The sequence below is a fragment of the Belonocnema kinseyi genome, chromosome 7, assembly GCF_010883055.1.
Source record: "Belonocnema kinseyi isolate 2016_QV_RU_SX_M_011 chromosome 7, B_treatae_v1, whole genome shotgun sequence".
Lineage (NCBI taxonomy): Eukaryota > Metazoa > Arthropoda > Insecta > Hymenoptera > Cynipidae > Belonocnema > Belonocnema kinseyi.
In genome coordinates, this window is record NC_046663.1 from 48,446,823 (window position 1) to 48,469,020 (window position 22,198).

Below are 22,198 nucleotides of genomic sequence, written 5' to 3' on the forward strand. Positions count from 1 at the left end.
CGAGGTTCGATCTCTTATTTTGAAATTCGGCAATTAGATTGAAAATTCAAAAGTCGTCTGTTTTAGATGAAAATTCAACTATTTGATTAGAAATTCAACGATTCTGTTAAAAATAAGTCTCTGTTGATTGAAATTTTTAATATTTATATGTGAATGTAACTGTTTGGTCAAAAAAATTTGTTGTTAAAAATGTAACTTTTTTCTAAAAAAATGTAACTATTTGGTTGAAAATTCATTTCTGCTGATTAAGAGTTGAACTAATTGGTTGTAAATGCAATTGTTTCGGCAAGAATGATTTTATTGTTGAAAATTTAACTATATTCTAAAAAAATTCGTCTGTCATTGAAATTTTTTTAAAGAATTCTTCTAATTTTGAAGAAACTTCCCCATTCCTTATTTTTTGCTTAATCCACCTATTTTTAGTGTTAAAGTCGTCCTTTCGGCTTGAAAATACTATTTGGTTGAAAATGAAAATACCTTGTTAAAAACTCAACTTAGTCGAAAATTAAACAGTTTCGTTAAACATTACCCTTTATGAATGGAAAATTAACTCTTTTTGATTAAATATTCCCTGGATGGCCACTGAACCGGGAAAAGACAATGAATTTATTTTTTTATCGGAAACTTTACAAATTTTTAGAAAGAAAAAACAATCCGTCCCAGTTTGATTTCAACAGTTCTTTAAATAATCAGTTGCATTTTTATCTTTTTTAATGATGATATAATTCAGTGTACAATGCTTAATTCGAAATAATGTCACTTACAAATTTTCCATTTTGGATTTTAAATTTTTAATCTTACATTTTTCATGCAAAGAATTTGTAAAATACAATTTTAAAGACTTAAACAATTAAAAGCGTTTGAAATATACAATTTTGGATACAAGCCTTTTTGGTTAATCAAATGTGAATATAAATTGTCATGATTTTTAAAATTGAACTATACATTAACGATTAAAAAATGAGTAATTATTGATTTTTCGGAATTTTCTATTTTTTTCAGAATGAGTTCAAAATTGAAGAATTTCCAGATTTTAACATTAAAATTAAACTAATTCAATTGGAATGTCTTAGCAGTTAAACCAATTTAAACGCCCGATTGAAAGTGTATAAACTATTTTCAATTTTTAAATAATTTCCAAATAACATATTCATATTTAAATTCTTTGATTAAATTTAAAATGTTGTTTTAGTCGAAAATTCGAAATTTTTTAATTATGAAAAATAAAAATTGATTTATATTCAAAACTAAAGAAGACTAAAATTAAAAAATTTAAATTGTAATTTTTCTATTTGAAAAAAAAATAATTTGCAAGTAAAATTGTTAAATTTCCTAGAGAAAATTCGAGCCAGTTGAAGAGATATTTAGAAGATCTGAAAAGATTCAAAATTAATTAAAAATTTTAAATAATTTTAACGAAGTGTCAACGTTTACCGACAGAATCCGGCATTTCCTATCGAAATTTTGGTGTAAATAGCCAATGGTCTGATTTAGAACAAAATATTTATTCTCAGGAAAATTCAGTTACTTTTTATTTTGAAAAATTGATTTGGAGAGAGTGTTTAAAAAGATTAAAAGGATTAGAAAAAATTAGGAAGAATTCGAATAATTTTAAAAGATGTTCAGAAGTTCTGAATAAAATTTTAAAATAATTAAAAATTTGAATAAATGTAAAACAGTAACTAGATTTTTTTAGATTTAGAAATTAAATTTTGAAACTTTCTAAGGATTTTTAAACTATTTAAAAGGAAAATAATTTAGCTTTTAATTTAAGAAGTGTTCAGTTTATATCAAAAATGTAATCGTTAAATTTTTAATATGTCTAGTTTAAAATGGTTTAAAACGATTTTCAGCTCAGGTTGTATTACTTCAAATGGAAACATTTTTAGCTTCAGAGTTCGAAGTTTATTCATTTTATTAACAGTGAAAAATGTTTGCGAACAGGGAAATTACCGGGCGTTTTTTGTATGTGATTACAACGGCTACCCTGCATTCCTCTTTTATGGTAGAACGGTAATATTTTTTGGTTGAAAATGATCTTTTTTGTTGGAAATTTATCTGCCTTCTAAAAAATTCTTGTTTTTGGTATGAAAATTTATCTGTGCAGTTGAATGCTCATTAATTTGGTTTAAAATTCGTTTCTTTGGATTAATGTTCCACTATTTGGTTGCAAATGCACCTGCTTGGTTGAAAATTATATATATTTTTGTTGTTGAAAATTGAATAATTTCTTTAAAAATTAATTTTTCTTTGTTAAAAACGATTTATTTGTTAAAAAAAAACAACTTTTCAGGCTGATATTCAAAAGTCTTCCAAAAATCATATTTTTGGCTTCAAGATTCAACTATTTGGTTAAAAATGCAACTGTTTTTGGTCGAAGTTTAATCTATTTTATTTGGAATTTTGAATTTGAAATTTTTAATTGTTTGGTCTAAATTTAATTTTTTGTTATTGAAAATTTAACTTTCTTCTTAAAAAATTCGTCTGAATACAAATCCAACTATTTACGTGTAAATTCGACTATTTGGTGGGAGATTAATTTTGTCATTGAAAGTTCAAATATTTCCTTAAAAATTCATCTTTCATTATTAAAAACTATCTGTTCGTTGAAGATTCAAATTTTTAGAGAGATAATTCAACTGTCTTCTAAAAAAATCGTCTTTTTGGCATGGGGATTCAACTACTTGGCTAAAAGTTAAATTACTTTGTTACCAAATTCTTTTTTTGTTTGTTTGTTAAAGGTTCATCTTTTGGACGAAAATTGAACTATTTTGTTGAAAATTCATTTTTTTTTGTTTAAAAATAATTTCTTCTAACTGATGTCACGTTTTAATTCTTGGTTGAAAAGTGTTCTTTTTTAGTTAAAACTTTGCCTTTTTGGTTTGCATTTTTCTCTTTTATGGTTCTGTTTGGTTGAAATCAACTTTTTCTTAAATTAAATTTTACTTGATAATTCATCTCTGGAATCTTATTTTTTTAAACGAAAATTTTACTTTTCCATTTTTGGTTAAGAATTAATCTGGCTTAGTTCTCAATTGGACTACCTGCTTGAAAATTCATGTATTCTTTATTTGTTGAAAATCGGTCTTTTTGGTTTTAAAATTATTTATTTGTTTGAACGAAATTTCATCTTTTTTTATTGAAATATCAATTAATACACTTTTGTATAGAATTAATTTTTCGTGGGTTGAAAAATCTACTATTTGGTTCAAAATTCAACTATTTTACGAAAATTTAATTATTGTGTATTTAGTTGAACGTTCAACTATTTTTAGTTAAAATTAAAATTTTTAAAATAAAAAAATGCCACCATTTGGGTTAAAAATTCAATTATTTTCTTAAAAAGTTATCTTTTTTTAACAATAATCTTTTTTATTGAAATTTCATCTTTTGTGGTAAATGAGTCGTCTTTTGGATTGAAAAAAAATAAATTTTTTAAAATAATTTGAAATTGTTTTATTCCGTTTATAAAAGATTCGACGTTAAAAATGTTACAAGAGTAAAATACTGGTCTTCGAATATTAATTGTCAGGGAAAAAAAATTTGTCAGGGAATTTTGATTTACATATAAATTGATAAATTACGCCTTATTTATCTAGTTTCTTCTACATAACTTATCTTTTCCCCATTTAAAATCGTATTTAAAAGTTTAATTCCATAAAAGTTTATGGACTTTCCATCGATTCAGAAAGTGTGGAGGGATAATTTACGGATCATCGAGTTCGAATGTAGCAAAAATATGTTCGAGTTTTGCTATAAATATTTAAAGAATTTTACTTTTTATGAGATTAAGAGAGCTAGACTTTTAAAGAAAATTATGATCCTTTCACGACATGAAGAGAAGTGACCAAACCAGAGTAAAGAGAAAGTTTGTTTCTTCTTATACTGACATAAAATTCTGAAATAATTCTCATGCTTTTGATTTCGATTAAACTTTACAATCTCGTTCAAATTTTTTTCAGGTTTATGAAGCAATCGTGTTTTTATTTCAATTATAATTATTTATTCCGAATTGTCTAGTATTAAGGAATTGTGGAATGATTAACCTGGGAATTGGTTATTTTTACGGAAAATTCCGTAGTATGAATTTATTAGTTAGGTTCTGCCTAAAAGAATTAATATTTATTTTTAATTTCTGTATCCAATATTTTTTCAACGAACTGTCTATGGGGCGGGCGTCTACGTCTACGGGTTAGTATTACGGAAAATTACATAGTACCAGCCCTAACGCTATACCTGACCTGTTAGCTGCACGGAAAATTCAACAATACAGTAAGGGTATTCAGGGTGCCTGTTCCATCGGGAAATGACACTGGATTTATTTTTGACCGGGAATTTTACAACTTTTTAGAACAAAAAAAACAATTTCTACAACTTAGATTTCAACAGTTTTTAAAAATAATTAGGTGAAATGTTATCTTTTTCAATTTTGGGATCATTCTGCTTATATTGCGTAATTAAAAAATCTTTCACTCAACAAGTTTCTATTTTTTTTTTAATTTTGAAGCGTAATTTTTTCATTTAAAGAATATTAAAATTCAGTTTTAAAGAGAAGTGAATATTAATTGATTTTACAAGACGATTCTGTATTTAAAATTTGAATAAATGTAAAACAACATGCGGATGTTTCAAGATTTTGAAATATAATTTTGAAGCTTTTTAAGGATTTTTAAACTATTTAAAATTAAAATAATTTAACTTCTAATTTAAGAAGTTCTCAGTTCCTAATAAAAATGTAATCGTTCAATTTTTAATATTTCTAGCTTAAAATTGCTTAAAATGATTTGCAGCTTAGTTTTTATTACACCGAATAAAAAATTTTTGAGCATTAGATTTAGATTTTTTAATTTCATTGACTGTAAAAAATGTTTGGGAACCAAGAAAAACCCGGGAATTTTGTATGTGATTAAAACGGTCACCTTTTTTGTTACATTGTCAAATTATTAATAATATAAAATAATTCAATTTTTAAATTATAAATTTTCTACTGCAATAATAAAAAAAATATATTCGTAGTACTTAGATCTCAAATACAAAGGAAAAATGAAAAAATTGAATCCAAATTGTGGACAATGAATCCTTCGAAATTAATATGAATCGACGACTCATACCCAAAAATTAAATGGGGAAAATTTTTGCCCAAAAAAAAAATTTATGAAATTCTGCCAAAATTGCTAGGGAAACCCCCAACACATGTTTTTCGTGTATTCACTTCAAAAAAACTGATTGCATTCAAAAACTTTTGCAGTGCAAGTTGTAGATCTCTATTTTTGGTTACATTTCTTTATAATCAAAACAACCCTTCCTGAGAAAAGAAGAATAAAGTGAAAATGAAAACATAATATTTTTAATATTTTTCAAAATCAGTGGGATAATAGGGTAGTTTTTGTGTGTTGACAAAAAATCATTATGAACAAAAATCAAAGCAAAAATTTTGTTACCCGTGGTAGAAAGTTTTTATAAACGAGTACAATTAGAAGTTTTGTCTTTTGTGTAGTTGAATTTTGTATATTGTTCATATATTTTTTTTAATTCGAAAATTTGTTTACGTTACATTGAACTTTTTTCGATTCTATAGAGTTGAATATTTGTCATCCGAAGTCCAAAACCCAATAAGTATTTTTATGCAAAAACTGTAAATTCTTGTATACTTTTCTGTAAAGTATTAAAAATAGAATAAAATACAACAATGCAAAGAAAGTATAAAATTCTTTAAAAAAAAGAATGGTTTTAATTTCTTGTCATGTTTGTTGTAATTTATTGCATTTATTTATATTTTCAGTAAAAATGGTTTTAGTTGCTCGTACTTGTTCGTAACAAAATTCACACTAGAGATAGAAACAAATTTGAAATTGATACTTTTTAAAATTAATTTTGGTGAGATTTTGGATAATTAATCAAAGCTGCCCAATTGGAGGTTTCAGGAGTCTAAAATAGTAATTTATATTTAACATTAAGTACAATAGTAAGTAAAATTAGAAATGCTCATTGATTTTGCAAAATATTAACAAAATTGTTTTACTTTTTAAATTTGTTTCTCGAGATGGGCTGTTTGAATAAAAAAAAATGAATACGGCAAGAAATATGTGTTTCATAGAGACGTAGAGATCCACAATTTTTGTGTAAATAATTTGTTTATACAGAGTCAATAATTTTGAAGTAAATAAAGAAAAACCTGTTTTTTTTTTGTTTTGATTTCCGGCATACTTTGGTAGAATAAGAATAATAATTTTTAATTTAACATTAATTTAATAAAAAATTAATTTAAATCTGTATTTATTTAAAAAATTTAAATGTTGTAAATTTGTCACCTTTTTTTCTTTGAAAAAAGAACATTTTTTTAAAATTGCAATTTAAAATGTCCGGGAGTTAATTCGTATACGTTGAAATAAGCTGCAATTTTTTTGAGACCGTTAGAAAGCCGGGAAATGACAGTTAATTTATTTTCTTGTCGGGAATTTTAGTAATTCTTATCATTTTAGTAGACGAACGTATTCAATCAGGACTTCTGGTGGGAAGTATAATAGCTTTAAACCGTTTTTTAAGTTTCGTCTTTTTTAATTTTTTAAAATTCAGAATGTTAAAAACTTAAAAAAATATCATTTTTAATGTTTTCTTTTAAGTTGGATAGCGAGTCGCTTTTCCGCTTTTGTTTTATTTTTTAAATTGTTAGCCTCATGTTTATAATATGATTCAAATTGAAAGGATTTCCAATTCATAGTTTTTAGTTTGTCAATAAAAAATGGACGTATTCAAATTGAAAAGCTTTATTGAAATATTTAAAGTTGCGTGGTATTAAATTAAAATGGTTTAAAGTGGCAAAATTAGAAAAAAGATTTTTTAAGTATTTTAATAACTATCATTTCCAAATGTTGATAATTGACAAATTCTATATTAAAATATCTAATATTGAGAAATTTTAAATCAGGGGCATTTAAAATTAAAGAAATGTGAATTTGATCGTTTTTGTACAATTTTAGATAAAGTATTGTACATTTTTAAATTATAGCAATTATAATATGAAGTGAAATCAAATAACTGAATTGAATCCTTCAAAATGATTTTATTTCAATTTGCAACTTGCAAGAAATATTTTTAAATATAAATAGGTATTTAATTTCAAACAATTTTTAGATTGAAAAATTAAAAATGTGTCACATTAGAAACTGGTTTGCTTGAAATAAAGGAAAAATTAGAGAATTTTGAAAATGAAGTTTTGCCAAAGAAGATATTTATTTTTTTATAAAAAAAATTACATTTCTACCAAAAGATACCAATTTTCACATAAATATATTTGTTCTCAACCAAAGAGATGAGTTTTAAATAAAACTGAAACATATTTAAACAGCAAAATCGATTTTTAATAAATCAGTTTAACCTTTAACCGAGTAATTGCATTTACATTCAAAAAAAAGATTACTTCATTCAAACAAATGTAGAACTAAATACGTCCAATAAAATATTGTTTTGATCAAAGGCAGTTTTTCCTTTTTTTTCAAGAAATAATGTTTTTCAAATAAAAAACACACTTTCGTTATAATAAAAGTTTCTTTAGATAAAAAAAAAAAATTTGATTGGACGTATTCAGTACTACATTTCATTGAAACAATTTATATTTTTTCTCATTGTAGAGACGAATGTTCAAGCATCTCAAATTATTCGTAAAGTTTAGGAAAATCTTTCAAAATTAAAAAATTTGACTAAAAATCTTGCAGATTTTTTTCAACATTTTCAGAAATCCTTTACAATTTCTTGAAATCTTTAACTTATATATGTATATTCACATTTTATAAAGAGAGTCAAAAAATGAAAAAAAAAGAAGAAAATACGTATCTGTTGAGCCTGAAAATACAAGTCTCTACTTAACCTAATTGCAAGCAGGAAATTTGCTGCATTCACCCAGTTAGGTGGTGGTCGAGCACCGAAATAACACCCAGTTGCCATTCCCATTTCCAGTTCTTGTATGTACCCATTTATGAGGTTAATGTGCAAATTATTGTATCATGAATGGAAGGTGTGTATACTAGAAATTATGTGACCATATTCCATTAGCAATTAACATTCGCCCTCCTTTTATTTTCAATGTCCCATTTTATTCCCTTGGGCAATTGTTCGAAATCCTAAGATTATCGTTAAAGAGATTTTGTACAAAAAGTAAAATAGCGACACCTATGACCTTTTATTTGTTGCTTCTTTGGATGACCAAAATTATATTTCTACACTCAAAAGAATGTTTTCTTGTATGAAAAAATTTTTTTATTATATTTGATATAGGGCCAAAGAAACATTATTTTCAATTGAAGCAAATGTTTGTTTGATTAAAGCAAACATTTTCTGAGTGTACTCTTCTACAACCGTTGACTTGACATCATGGGCTATTAATGCGATTGAAAAATATGTAATCCGGGATGTTGAGTTTTTATTCTACCTGGAAAACCTGCAATTGATAGGGCATTTTTATATACCCGGAAAAACTTGGAAACATTTGGGAAATTTTTTGAAGTCAGGTTTTTTCGAGAGTGTGCATATTCTTTTTTAAATTGCAATAATAATTTGAATAACAATGATTCTTCATTTGTAAAAGTAACTCTATATTACTATATTGAAATATTTTCCCATTTTTTTTTTGTTTTAAATCAATTTTTTAAACTGAAAATTCAACTGTTTTCTCTTTGGTTGAAAATTGATCGGTTTTTATTTGAAAATGCAAGTGTCTGGTTAAAAATTTGTTTTTTGTTGTTTGAAATAAATGTTTTGAATTGAAAATTCACCTATTCTGTTTTTGTTTTAAAATTGATCGGTTTCAGTTAAAAATTCAAGTATCTGGTTGAAAATTCATGTATTTGGGTAAAAATTCGTTCTTTTTGGTAGAATTCAATATTTTTCATAAAAAATTTAAATCCTTTTGTGGTTGAAAAATCAGCTATTTTGTAGAAAGTTTGTTTTTGTTTGGCTGAAACTTAATTTTCTTACTAAAAATTTAACTATATATTCCGGTTGCCACTTTAATTATTTTATGGAAAATTTGTTTGTTTTTTTCTTTGTTGAAAATGAATTATTTTTAATAGAAATGTATCTATTAAAAATGTTGTTAAAAAATTATATTTTTAGTTAAAATTTTTTACTTGTTTAGTAGTGATTCATCTTTTTTTGGAAATTTAATGATTCCCGTTAAAAACTCGTGATTTTAGTTGAAAATTCATCATTTAGTTTAAAAAACAATCATACCAGTTGGAGATTTATCATTTTAGTTGCAAAATCATCACAAAACGTCATCACTTTGTTTGAAAATGTTAATAGTTTTTAAATAATTAGTTCTGTTTTTGTTGCAAATTATTTTTTTAACCGGAAATTGCAACTATTCCAACTGAAAATTACATCTTTTTAGTCGAAAATTGATCTCTTTGGTTAAACATTTATTTTCAACTGATTTATATATTAAATTGTTGGTTGAAAATTTATCTTTTAAATTGAAAATTTATGCATTTTTTTAAAATTCGTCTTCTTTGTTAAAAATCAATCTTCTTGGTTAATTATTCATTTTTTAGATAAAAAATCAACTATTCCAGTTAAAGCTTCATCATTTCAGTTGAAATTTCATCTTTTCTGTATAAAATTCAACTATTATATTCTTGATAATTTTTATGTTAATTTTTTTATCTGTTGGCCTAGAATAAATATTTTTTTAATATAGATTTTTTAAATTGTGTCAAAAATTCTCTCTAGCTCCGCTTGGATTCGAATTCAGGTCTTTCAGACCGTAGATCTCAAAGACCTGGGCGCGAATCCCAGCGGAGCTAGAGAGCACTCTTGCCACAATTTTAAAAATAAATATTAAAAAAAAATTGATTCTAAACCAATAGACAAAAAAATAATGATCAAAATTATTAATACATTTAACTGGTCAAATGCCTTAACAGAAAAAAATAAATATTCCATTCTTGATTGAAACTCGTTCTTTTTAAATTCTCATCAGAGAAGGTATTAGATTTGTGTAAAATTTAACCCCACCGCCCAGTTTTGGTAAAGTATCCTCGTTTTAAGACCTCCTGAATCCGAAAAACAGGTTTTTACTAATGTGTCTGCATATATGGCTGTCTGTCTGTGAGCACGGTAACTTGCGACAAAATTATTCTACTAGATTGGACTTTGGTACACTCTTTTAGTGTCTTAAACTAAAGGTCAAGTTCATTAGCCAGCCATCTTGGATACAAATTCCAAAAGTTAGCGCATTTTAAATTTTTTGCAGACCACTTTATTTCAAAATTAAAAAATTCTCTGTGCGGTTATTCATAGTGTTCAAAACGACGAACAATTTATCCTAATTCCTTTTGTTTTGATAAAAACAAAAATGACCACAGTTATCACATTTACGAAATTCCAAAAAACACGAAAATGAACATTTTAAGGCCATGTGACGATTGGGTCAAGTGACCAGATTCCTACCTTACCGCCATCTTTCTCGGCTGCCATTATCGCGTCAATGACGGAATGATAACTATGGCCTGCGCTTGGCAGCCAAGGTTTGGCTGCCATTGTCGGCCCAACACTGGGTACCAGTATTGGACCAAACTTGTCTGCCATCGTCGCGCCATCGCCGGATTGATAACTATGGCCTTGACTTGGCAGCCAGGGCTTGGCTGCCATTGTCGGCCCAACACTGGCTACGATCTAAGGATATGACAAAAAAGATATTTAAAAAATAAATATTAATTGATTGCGAGTACTTTGAATATAAGTATTAACGGTCCTGTTTAGATTGAGTACATATATTTCATTTTGAACATTATATTACAAATAAAATTTCTAACGCTACGGGGTATCGAATCTACATGTATATACCTAAATCTATCGCCTAGTAGTCGGGAGTGCTAACCACTCCGCTAAACCAAGTTGCAACTCTGTGAAAAAGTCATCTTCATAAGCTGCAGTTCAGACAAGTTAAAGAACTAACTTTTAAGCTCTCTTTTTCTAATTATTTATTATTATGCGACGAAATGTTAATATCAATACAATAATTTTTAAATAAATAATTTAAATCGATTACAATTTTTCTTCGCGTAATATTTAATTTTTTTTCCGTTGTAGCCTGCTTTACAACTTTTTGCAATGACAGGAAATGTAATTTTTCATAAACATTAAACATTATTAATGACAGAACTTAACAAATTTCATCGTGAACTTTGACAATTTTTCAATAAATTTTTTTCTTAACTTTCGTTTAAGATTTATTTATTAGGTGCTAAAACTGAGACTTGGTGAAACAAAGTGCCGATTCTGGGTCAAGCATCGGTAGAGAATCGGCAAATATAAATGCCAATATAGCCTGCCAGTACTGGCTCAAAATTGGGCCGATTTAAATAAAACATGGTTTGCCGTGATAAAAGTGACACTTGGCCCAGTAATGTGCCGTCAGTGGGCCAGACTTTGGCTGATCCTCGTGAAACATGGTTCCCTGTACTAAAAGTGATACTTGTCACAATAAAGTGCCGTTACTGGGCCAAGCATCGGTGGAGGATCGGCAAATATAAATAGCCAATATTGGCTGCAAGCGCTGGCTCAACACTGGACCGATTAAAATGCCGATGTTGGCCCAATAACTTTAGCCGACCTTTGGCTGCCAAAATTGGACCAACACTGGGCCGTGTATTCAGCTTCGGCAATTCGTACTTGGGTTGTTTAGTATCCCAAATTTTCAAATCTATGTGGCGTTTCGTGTGAATATAAGTTGGGAAATAAATAAAGTGGCGGTAAGGTAGAATCTGGTCACATGACCCACTCATCACATCGCCTGAAGCTAAATAACGCACGATATGAAAAAAGTCAAGGGAAGAAAATGTGTAAACCGCATGTGTAACTTTTAAATTGTAAAAATAAAATTGGAAATTCTCAAATTCAGTTTTTGAAAAAACGGCAGAAGTTGCAATAAAATGTTTAATAACAAAAGTTTCTTTTTAAAAGAATGTGCACTTTTTTAAAACGAGACAATGAAACTACGTGTGTTTTAATTCCAATGCATATTATGAACTGTAATGATATACATTTATGGAAATGGTATACAATTTGAGAGACAAACTCGAGTGCGAAGCACGAGATACTTGATGAGAATGTGCTCGTTAAAGCCGAAGGAGCTTTAACAAAAGAGAATTCACAATCACCAAATTACTGCTGTCGATGCTTTGATCTTTAGTTTTAAAAAGTCTGTGCACAAGTGTGGGGAATATACAAAGACCGAGCGCGAAGCGCGAGATAAATATAATTATCGAGTGCGAAGAGTGAGAACCTAACAGTCGTGCGCCCTAGGTACACTAAAACTTGCGAGCGAAGCGATTTTTTTAGTTGAAAACCCACCTATTTCGTAGAAAATTAATCTCTGTTGGTTAAAAATTACATTCTTCTTGAAAATTCACCTTTGTAGATTTAACATTCAAATATTTCCTTGAGTGATCTGCTTTAATAGAAAACTGAACCGTTTTGTTGAAAATTTGTCTTATTTGTTTGCAAATTCATCCCTCATGGTAGAAAAGTCATCTTTCTTGTTTGAAAATTTATCTTTCATTATTTTTTATTTAGAATTTAAATCTTGTTTCGTTAAAATACGAAATTCATCTTTTTTGTTTGAGAACTAAATTATACTTCTATTCACTATAGAACAAGTCATTAGAAAAATATCCAAAAATTGGTAACGTAGTTTATGGATGATTCCTTATGAACGGCCCCCTAAGTTTAATGCTTGAACAATTTTAGAATACTACACGGAGATAAATTTCGGGAGATTAATTCACGGCACTACTGCTTGATTTTACCACGCTTTGGCGCGAGAACTAAGATCTCGAAATCCTTGCTTTTAAAGCATAGGTTCAGGCATTAGGTCACGCCCCTTTGCTCACAGGTCTCGAATTCTATGCTTTTTAGATCACAGAGTTCGAGACTTTAAATCACGTAAAAATGGTTGTGCTTAAATCGCGCGCTTTCATGAATTCTCTTGACATTTTTCTCCGCGTATTTACACTATTATCATAAGGCCCTTAAAATGACTCGAGGTTTTGCCACATCCAAAATACGTCTACGAGAATGCATCTTTTGATATAATATTTTAACCACAAAATCTACACGCAATTTTACTTGCGCGATCAAAGCGATTTTTTTTCGAGAAATGTTCTTGTCGTTTTTTTTTTTGTAATTGAAAATTAGGCTTTTTTCTGCGCCTGTGAAAATGCAACGTTCAAGCCAAAACTGTATACCAGACTGCAGTCACCCGGTTAGTTTCAAGTTGTATCAAACCTTGAAGTACTGATTTTTTGTCACTTGGACTAATATTATTAGGTGTCGATCTTTTTTACTTATTTAAAAATTCAACTGCTTGGTAAATGTTACTCATTTATTAAAAATTGTTTTTTTTTTTTATTGAAGATTCATCATTTTATTTCAAAGGTTGAAAATCTAACCACCTTGTTGACAATCAATTTCTTTATTTTTTTTTAATAAGGTTGTTTTTGTCTGAAGAATTAGATTTTTAATAGAACATTGAACTATTCTATTTTTGTTTGAAAATTTATTCCCTACCTCTTTTTTCAATTGTTATTTGTGTCTCTAATGAGCCGAAAAGTAAGCTCTTAAATAAAAAATCTCTTTTTTTAAAATGAAATTTAACTATTTGTTTTAAAATGTAGGAAAATTGGTCTTTTTAATAAAAAATGTAACGTTATTGTTGAAAATACACGTATTTTGTTAAAAAATCGATTATTGAAATATAAAATTATTTTTTTCTTTGAAAGTTAATTTCCTTATCTAAAAATTCTTCTTGTCGGTTGAAAATTCAAGTAGTCCAGTTAAATTTTTATCATTTTAGTTGAAAATTCATCTTTTATGTTGGAAATAAAATTACTTTGTTAAAAGTTTAACTCTTTTGTTAACAAGTTATTTTAACTTTCTAATTATTCAAAATTATCTGTTGGTTGCAAATTTATCTTTTTGGTAGAAATTAATATTCTTGGTTGAAAATTCATCTTTTTATTCAAAAATTAAATTATTTCATTCAGGTATTTATCATCTTAGTTGAACGTTGATCTTTCCGGTTTGAAATTCGATTATTCCAGTCAAAGATTTACAATTTTAGTTGAAATTTAATCATTTTGTTTGAAAATGTAACTATTTTCTTAAGTTATTTTTTTATGTTCAACGGAATTATTTAACTGAAAATTTAACTTATTCCACTCAAATATTGAAAATTTTGTTCTTCTTTGAAAGTTAATCATTTGTGTAAAAATGATTCTTGTCGGTTAAAAATGGAAGTATTCCAGTTAAATATTTATATTTATTCATTATTATTTTTTTAAGATTCATAATTCGAATTAAAAATTAATTATTTATTTTTTGACTTAAAATTCGATTGTCAATTTAAGGTTGGAAAATTATCCTTTCCAGTCAAAAATTCGTCTTTTTGGTAGAAATTAATCTTCTTTTTTGAAAATTCATTTTTTAAATCTAAAGTTTCATTTAAATATTTATCATGTCAGTAGAATATTTCACAGTATCAATTGAAGATTAATATATTTTAATCTCATATTTTTGTTTCAAATTCAACTATTCCATTACAAGATTTACAATTTTAGTTGAAATTTAATCACTAAGTTCAAAAATGTTACTATTTTTTTAAGTTAATTTTTTTTTAGATTTTTTAAACTGCAAATTTAACTTATGGCACTCGAATATTTAAAATGATCTTTTTCTTTGAAAGTTAATCTTCTTCGCGAAAAATGATTAGTGTCCATTAAAAATTGAAGTATTCCAGTTACACATTTACATTTATTTATTTTTTTAAGAGTCATAATTTTAAATAAAAATTCATTTCTTGTGTTAAAAAATGAGCTATTTGATTAAGCATTGTTTTTTTATTGGATGAAAAGGCATTTTTTCCGAAAATTTAACTACTTTGTTGAAAATTTGCTTGAAAAAGATTATTTTTTTAAAACTTAAAATGTAACTATTATACGAGTTAAATATATTAAATATTAATTAAAACATCATTTCTATGGTTAGACTTTCATTTTTTGATTAAAAATTCAATTTTTCGATTTTTGGATAAAAAATTATCTTTTCCAGTTGAAAACCGTCATTTAAATATGCATCATCTTAGTTGAATATTTTATACTCTTAGTTACAAATTCATCTTCTTGCTTGAACATTAATTTTTTAACTTAAATTTTAATTATTTAAGTTTTTAAAAATAATTTATTTTTTCAGTATACATGAATTTTGTTTAGTCTGAAAATACAGATATTTTTCTAGTCCATTGAAATTTTAGTTAAATATTCATAATTTTAGTTGAACTCATTTTTTTGAAATTCAACTATTCTAACTAATTTTCCCAACTGAAAATTCAACTTTTCCATTTTTTGCTGAAAATTGATATTTTTAGTTGGAAAATTCAAGTATTTGTTTCAAAATTCAGTTATTTTGAAATTGTTCGCTCTATTGTGTTAAAGGATGTTTAGAATTAGTTTGATGAATTCAAATAATTTTTTGAATTTTTCGGTAAATATGAATGTTTTGCGTTGAATCGACCGGGAAAATTGAAAAAAACTTTACCGGGAAATGACCAGGAATTTAGAATTGTCCGTCGAGTCGCCACCCTGAAATTAAACCTTGTACCCTGGTGTAGACGTATTTTGAATGTGGCGAAAACACTAGTCTTTTCAAGGGCCTTGAATCTACTACTTATGCAAAACCAGATTTTGCTTAATCTACTACTTTTGTAATCTATCTCCAAATAAGGAAAACATAGCATTTTCCATATAGCTTGAAACACGTTACCGGTGGATTTTATCGGCACATGCGCCCTCAAAGCGTCGCTGGCGCGGCGTGTAAGACCATTGACCATTTCAATCGTGCTGTCCATAGTAAAGTGTGTGGTTCTGGGTGCAAGAAATAGCTAGCTAGACTTGGCTAGATTCGCTAGACTAGACCTGCAACTGGATCACCCTCGCGTGAACTCCTGACCCCGGGCCACTCGTTGCTCATCACCGAAAGTTAAATCCGCGTTCATTCAACTGCGTTTCACCTGGTGTTTCGTGATATATAGATAAACAAATGGAGGAGGGTACCTTTCAAGACTGATTGTCATTACCTGCAAAATTGAGTCTTCCGAAGGCTTATGCTACCTCGCCCGGTTAGAGGGAATTCAGGCAATGAATCCTGCTGAAGGTGTCCTGAGGAAACTAACCTACGAGGTGAGGCAAAGAAGATAAATGATTTTTTTTGAGTATTACAAGATTTGTTTAGCAGAAACTGGAAATTGCTCTATCCACCTCTGCTCTTTTATTTCCTAGTTTTCTGTCTGGTGTAGTCTTTCGGGGTTTATACGCATCGAAATCACGCTCCCTTATACTTTGGTGGAAACCCTTCAGCGCGCAGACAGTCACCCTCGACACATCCCTCAACTCTGAAAACCGACCCCAACTTCCAGCTCAATCTCAAGCCTCTTCATAGGTAATTGTTCGAGATGTTGTCTGGTGGTCCCTGACCTCTGCCTCTTAAAAAACGGGTCTCAGAATCACTACACTGTTTTACAATTTTTTTGGGGTGATGACACTATTTTGCTATTTTGAAAAAAATGACACGGAAAACACTGTTTTTGGGGCTGTGCATTAATTACATGAAGTTTTTTTCATGGCATTTTGAACTATGTATCCTTCTTTATTAGGGTCCCTAAGCTTTGACCTCTCCCCCCACAGATTACGTTTATTTTTATTTTCAATAAAAAAAAGTTGAATTAAACCAAAAAGACGGTTCTTAAATAAGTATTTTGAATTCTCAAACGAAACGGATGCAATTAAAACCAAGGTTGTAGTTTTAACGAAAACTGATTAAATTTATACCAAAAAGACTAATTTTCAACATAATACGCACATCATTAACCAAATAGTTGAATTTACAAAAAGGAATATGAATTTTCTACGTAAATCGACGATTTTTCAACAAAATTATCAATTTAAAAGTAAATAGTTGAATTTTTAGTCGGGAAAGATTTTTCGGCCAATTAACAACACGTTTTTGATGTTAAATTTTCAACAAAAAAGTATTCTTAACCAAGAAGATAAATTTGTTACTCAAAGAATAATTTTTAACACAAAACGTACATTTTAAAACAAATAGTTAAATTTTAAACAACGAAGATTAATTTACAAAAAAAAAAGATAAATTTTAAAAGAATAAGATAAATTTTCAGTCACATAGTTGAATTTTCGACAAAACAGTTCAGTATTATACTAAGTAGTTGAATTTTCAAGCCAGATAAATGAATCTTCTAAAATAAAGTTTAATTTTCAGTCCGCAAATGTGAATTTTCAATTAAAAAAAGTTATTTTTAAACCTAACAGTTGAATTTTCATCTAACTTGTTCAATTTTCAGTTAAAAAAATTAATTTGTAAAAAAACGAGTTTTCAACAATGTATTTTAATTTTCAACCAAAGAGATTAATTTTCAGCCAAAATAATCAATCTTCAAACCAAAAAATAAATTTTTAATAAATTAATTCAACTTTCAAAGATTTTATTTGAAACCTGAAAAGATAAATTTTGAACAAAAATGTAATACTTTCATTTTTAACAAACAAAAATTGGTTCTCTACCAAAAATTCGAATTTAAGAAAAAATACATGCATTTTCAACCAAATGGTTACGTTTTCAACCAAGGGGAATAATCTTCTACTGAAAAATACGAATTTTGAACTTATTGCATGAATTTTGAAGGAAATATTAATTATTATTAATTATATCAATTAATATTAATAATAAATCAATTAGCCTTAAATGCGCCCTTAATTATGAAATAGGTTTTAATTCGATTCGAACATTTAGGTACGTCTGCTGTACATACCTGACATTTTGGTGTCTTTCTTGGTTCAAAATTCGGCTTTTTAGTTTTAAAATTTATCTCTTTTTGTAATTCAGTACAAAAAGAAATTATTTGAGTGAAATAAGTTCAACTACTATATTTTTCGTTAAGAATTCATTAAGTTTGGTGGAAAATTCATGTCTTCTGTAGTAGAAATGCTTTTGTGTGTGTGTGGGGGGGGGGGGTAGAAGAGTTTTAATATTTTGGTAGAAAATTCTAATATTGCAGTCAATAATTAAAATATTTGGATGAAAAGTAATTTGTTCGTTAGGAATCTTACTCTTTTTTTTTAAATTCTACTTTTTTCGTTGAAAATTTAACTACTTGTTACAAAGTTGAACTACATTATTAAAAATTCAGTTGTTTGGCTGAAGATTTTAGTTGAAAATTCATCTCTCGTTAAAAATGTAACTATTTTGTTGCAAATTCATTTTTTTTTGGTTGAAAATTAAAAAATTTCAAATTTATTATTTTGAATTTACACGAAACATAAAATATAAGTTTAACCTTCATAATTATTTCTTTTAGTTTGAGAAAAATAAATGTATCAAATTTTAAACTCTTTTAAACAAATTATAGGAGAAAAATTAATACTTTTTTTTTTTAAATTTCACAATTCTTAACTGTTTACTGACAAAAGTCGTCTACTGAAAGTTTAACAACGTTTAGTGGTTGTGTCAGTAGGTTTTATTTTCAGGAAATGTTAATCCATACGCATACTGCGTAATAGGTGATTCGCCTTCTGGACATTAAAAAAAAAGGTCATTAAACTGATTAAACTTATCATTATCCCATTTAGGCTGGGAATTACAGCAATCGGTGTTTTCCAAGATGATTTGACAAAATCTTGCTTTGCAATTCAGTTTTTGTGAATGTAATGCTAAAAAAAAGTGTCATTAGAGTTATCATTTAACAATACAGGTCACAAATTGCGGTGATCGGTATTTTCCAGAGATGTTTTGACAATATTTTCGTAATATTTCAGTAAATGTTTATAATAAATCTCCTTTTTTAGTGTACATACTAATGGGACAACAGATTATTTAATACATATTTTATTATCCATTATATATTTTATCATTTATTATTTAATATTTTATTGCAAAATTGAACCCTGAGAATATATTCTGAGTGCCTGGGACTCTGAAACTCGTACACACAATACATTATAAAGTAATTTAAAGGATTCGTTCCCAGTGGAACGAAGTTAGAAGATCTTTTTTTAGAAAAATATAATTCGAAAGATTATAAAGTTCTAGAAAAATGTTTCTTTTAACGTTTTTTCTTAGCTCGCGTTATTTTTTAGATTTTTTTAAAAAATGTGGATGAAGTAATAGCTTTCGAAATAAATTGATATGTTTTAATGATTTGAAGTTAATAGAGAAGATTTCAGAAAGATTTTACAAGTATTTAAAAGATTTCATACAGACAGACAGATTTTAGAACATTTGAAAGATTTTTAAAGACTTCAATTTTTCACAAATATTTCAAACTATTTCTGAGGGTTTCAAAAAATTTACAGAATTTCAAAGATTTTAAAAAGAGTAAAGTACACTAGATTTCGAAGATTTCATAAAGATTTTAAAAAATTCACAAAGGTTTCAAAAGATTCTCAGAGATTTCATAAATATTTTTAATACTTCAAAACATTTCAATGAATTCACAAGGATTACAACAGATTTCACAAATTTCAAGGATTTCAAAGACTCTATCAAGGTTGTAAAATATTCCCAAATATTTCACAAAGACGGCTTATGTTCGCAATAAATTAAGAGTTTGTTTATTCATGGATTTTCTTTCATTAAGCATTGTTGGCCAATACAAAATTAAAATGGCTCATTCTCGTACATGTTTAAAAATCGGTATAAAAACTTGATTTCTTGACCTGGAAAAGACCTTGAATTTTGTACCTAAGATTCGCTGGATACCCTGTTTATCTATTAATTATAACAAAAGTCGGGGTTAGAAGTCTAGGTTCCTCACTTCTTTTGTGTCCAACTCGTTTAAAAAAAAATCTCTAAATTATTCAGAAAAAAATATCTTTAAGTTTAAAATCTTCCGAATTTAACGATATGATCACTTTTATCCTAAAGAAAATGCTGTCAACAGTTAGATGGAAAAAATTCAAAAAATTACAGATATTCTTTCGATATTCTTTAATGCAATATATTTGTCAAAATTATGAAATATTCAATAATTTACTTTCCACGGCGATTTATTTACAAACACTTTATATTGAGAAACAATTGAGATAGGAAGCTGTTTAATGTCTTCAAATCTACAGTTTTGTGATGTTAGTGCAGTGCAGTATATAAATTCGTAATAAAATCATTGTAACGTAAGAAATATCATTTTGCATATTTCTGGCTTTAATCAGTGTTGACAAATGGATGAAACCGCCGGACAGGTGGTAGAAAAAAGTACCTTTTCGATGACAATAGTAACTCTAGAAGCAAAACGATTCTCCTAAACTAAATAGGTGTGATAACAGAGTTACTATTGTCATCGAAAGGGTAATTTTTTCTACCACTTCTTCCGCTGTGCCGCCTACGTGCCAGAACTGATTAAGGTCAGAAACGTTCACAATTATATTTCTTGCCTAACAATGATTTTATCATAATTTTAATTTTGCACTGCACTCGCATCATAAAACTGCACATTTGGAACCATTAAACGGCTCCTATCTTATTTGTTCTCGAGATAAAGTATTTGTAAATATATCCCTGTAAACTTGTAAAGAGTAAATCATTGAATATTTCAGAACTTTGAGAAATGTATTGCCAAAAAACCCTGTTTTTGGTGTGTTTTTTACCCTCTAACAATTGACACCAATTTGTTTAGGATAAAAGTGATCATATCGTGGAATTCGGAACATGTTATGTATGCTTTTAGATGCTTTTTCTTTAACAATTTATAGTTTTTTTTTTCGAGCGAGTCACAATAAAAAGAAGCGAGGGGCTTCAAATTTTGTCTCCGATTTTAGTTACAATTAGAAGTAACGTGATTGTAACTAGTTAAGAAAAAAAGTAACATGTCCAACTGGAAATATTGCATGTGATTTCAGAGAAAAATTCTTTTCTGTTTCTTAAGGCGCTTGCTGTGCGCATGAAGCCAGCAAACAAATGAGAGTGGATCCAAGTACAGTGACAGACAGAGTAGTAACTTCCGGTTGTATCGCAGGAAGTGTGGATATTGAATAAGCGCAAATCACCATGTACAAATTATTGAGGCGTGGCTCAGGCCGCATGTTGATTCTGTGCGTAGTATTGGTGTCTTTATTGCTATGTCTGTACTACGTCAGTCAGATTCAAACACCAGCTTCTGGTCCAGCCTCAAATCTTTTAAGTGGTGATTTTGATAAAGGAGTAACGTCAGGAGTCTTGCCAGATTATACAGAGGCGCCAGATTCGAAAATATCCGCAGCTGCATGTCCTGTCATTGAACCCAGAACAGCCGATATTGATGCTCAGGAACAATTTCAGAAATTTGACTTCCAGGTAAGCTACACTGCTAATTTAAATTATAGGGGAAACCAGTACCAGGTGGATACCAGTTCGAGCTGAATACCGGGAAAAAGTGACTGGTTTTTATATAAAAAGTTCGGTTTCATTCTTTTAATGAGTAGCAATATTTAAAACGAGTTTTATAATCAGCCTTTTTAAAATGTATGGTGTCATCAGCTGATACAGGGAATACCAGTACGAGTTTAATAATGGAAAAAGTGACTGGGCTTCAAAGCAAAAATTCTCTAATATTCTTTATGAGCAACTATATTAAAAATGAGTTTTATAGTCAGCCTTTCTGCAATGAATGGTATTTTCAGCTAATATAAGAGAAACCAAAACGAGGTGGATACCAGTACGAGATGAATAATGGAAAAAAGTGACTGGGTTTTAAATAAAAAGTTCTGCTGAATTTTTTATGTGTGACAATATTAAAAAAGAGTGTTATAACCAGCCTTTTTAAAATGCATGGCATTGTCAGTTGATATGAGGAGTATCAGTATGAGCTAAATAATGGGAAAAAGTGACTGGGCTTTAAAGCGATTATTCTGTAATAATTTTTTATGAGCCGAAATATTAAAGCTAATGTAGGCGAAACCAGTATGAGCTAAAAATGGAAAAAATTTACTAAGCTTAAAAGCACAAAGGGGGAGGGTCGGTAATGCCGGTTTTTGGCCTAATTTATTTTTGGACAAAAAAATCTGAAAAAATCATGGTAGTATCTTATAAGTATCCCGAGTTGATTGCACGCTAAACGGACTACCCTCCACCCCCCAGCCACCCCCACCCCCTACAA

The 22,198-nt window shown here is 28.2% G+C and overlaps 1 protein-coding gene across 1 annotated transcript in view; it reads left to right on the plus strand.

The window, feature by feature from the left end:
- The window catches only part of LOC117177313 (alpha-mannosidase 2), a 77,314-nt gene that overhangs the window by 2,241 nt on the left and 52,875 nt on the right, over positions 1-22,198 (plus strand). The window contains exon 2 of the mRNA XM_033367923.1: positions 20,990-21,396. Within this exon, the coding sequence (XP_033223814.1) occupies positions 21,112-21,396 (285 nt within the window). The 5' untranslated portion in view covers positions 20,990-21,111. The remainder of the gene's footprint in view (positions 1-20,989; positions 21,397-22,198) is intronic.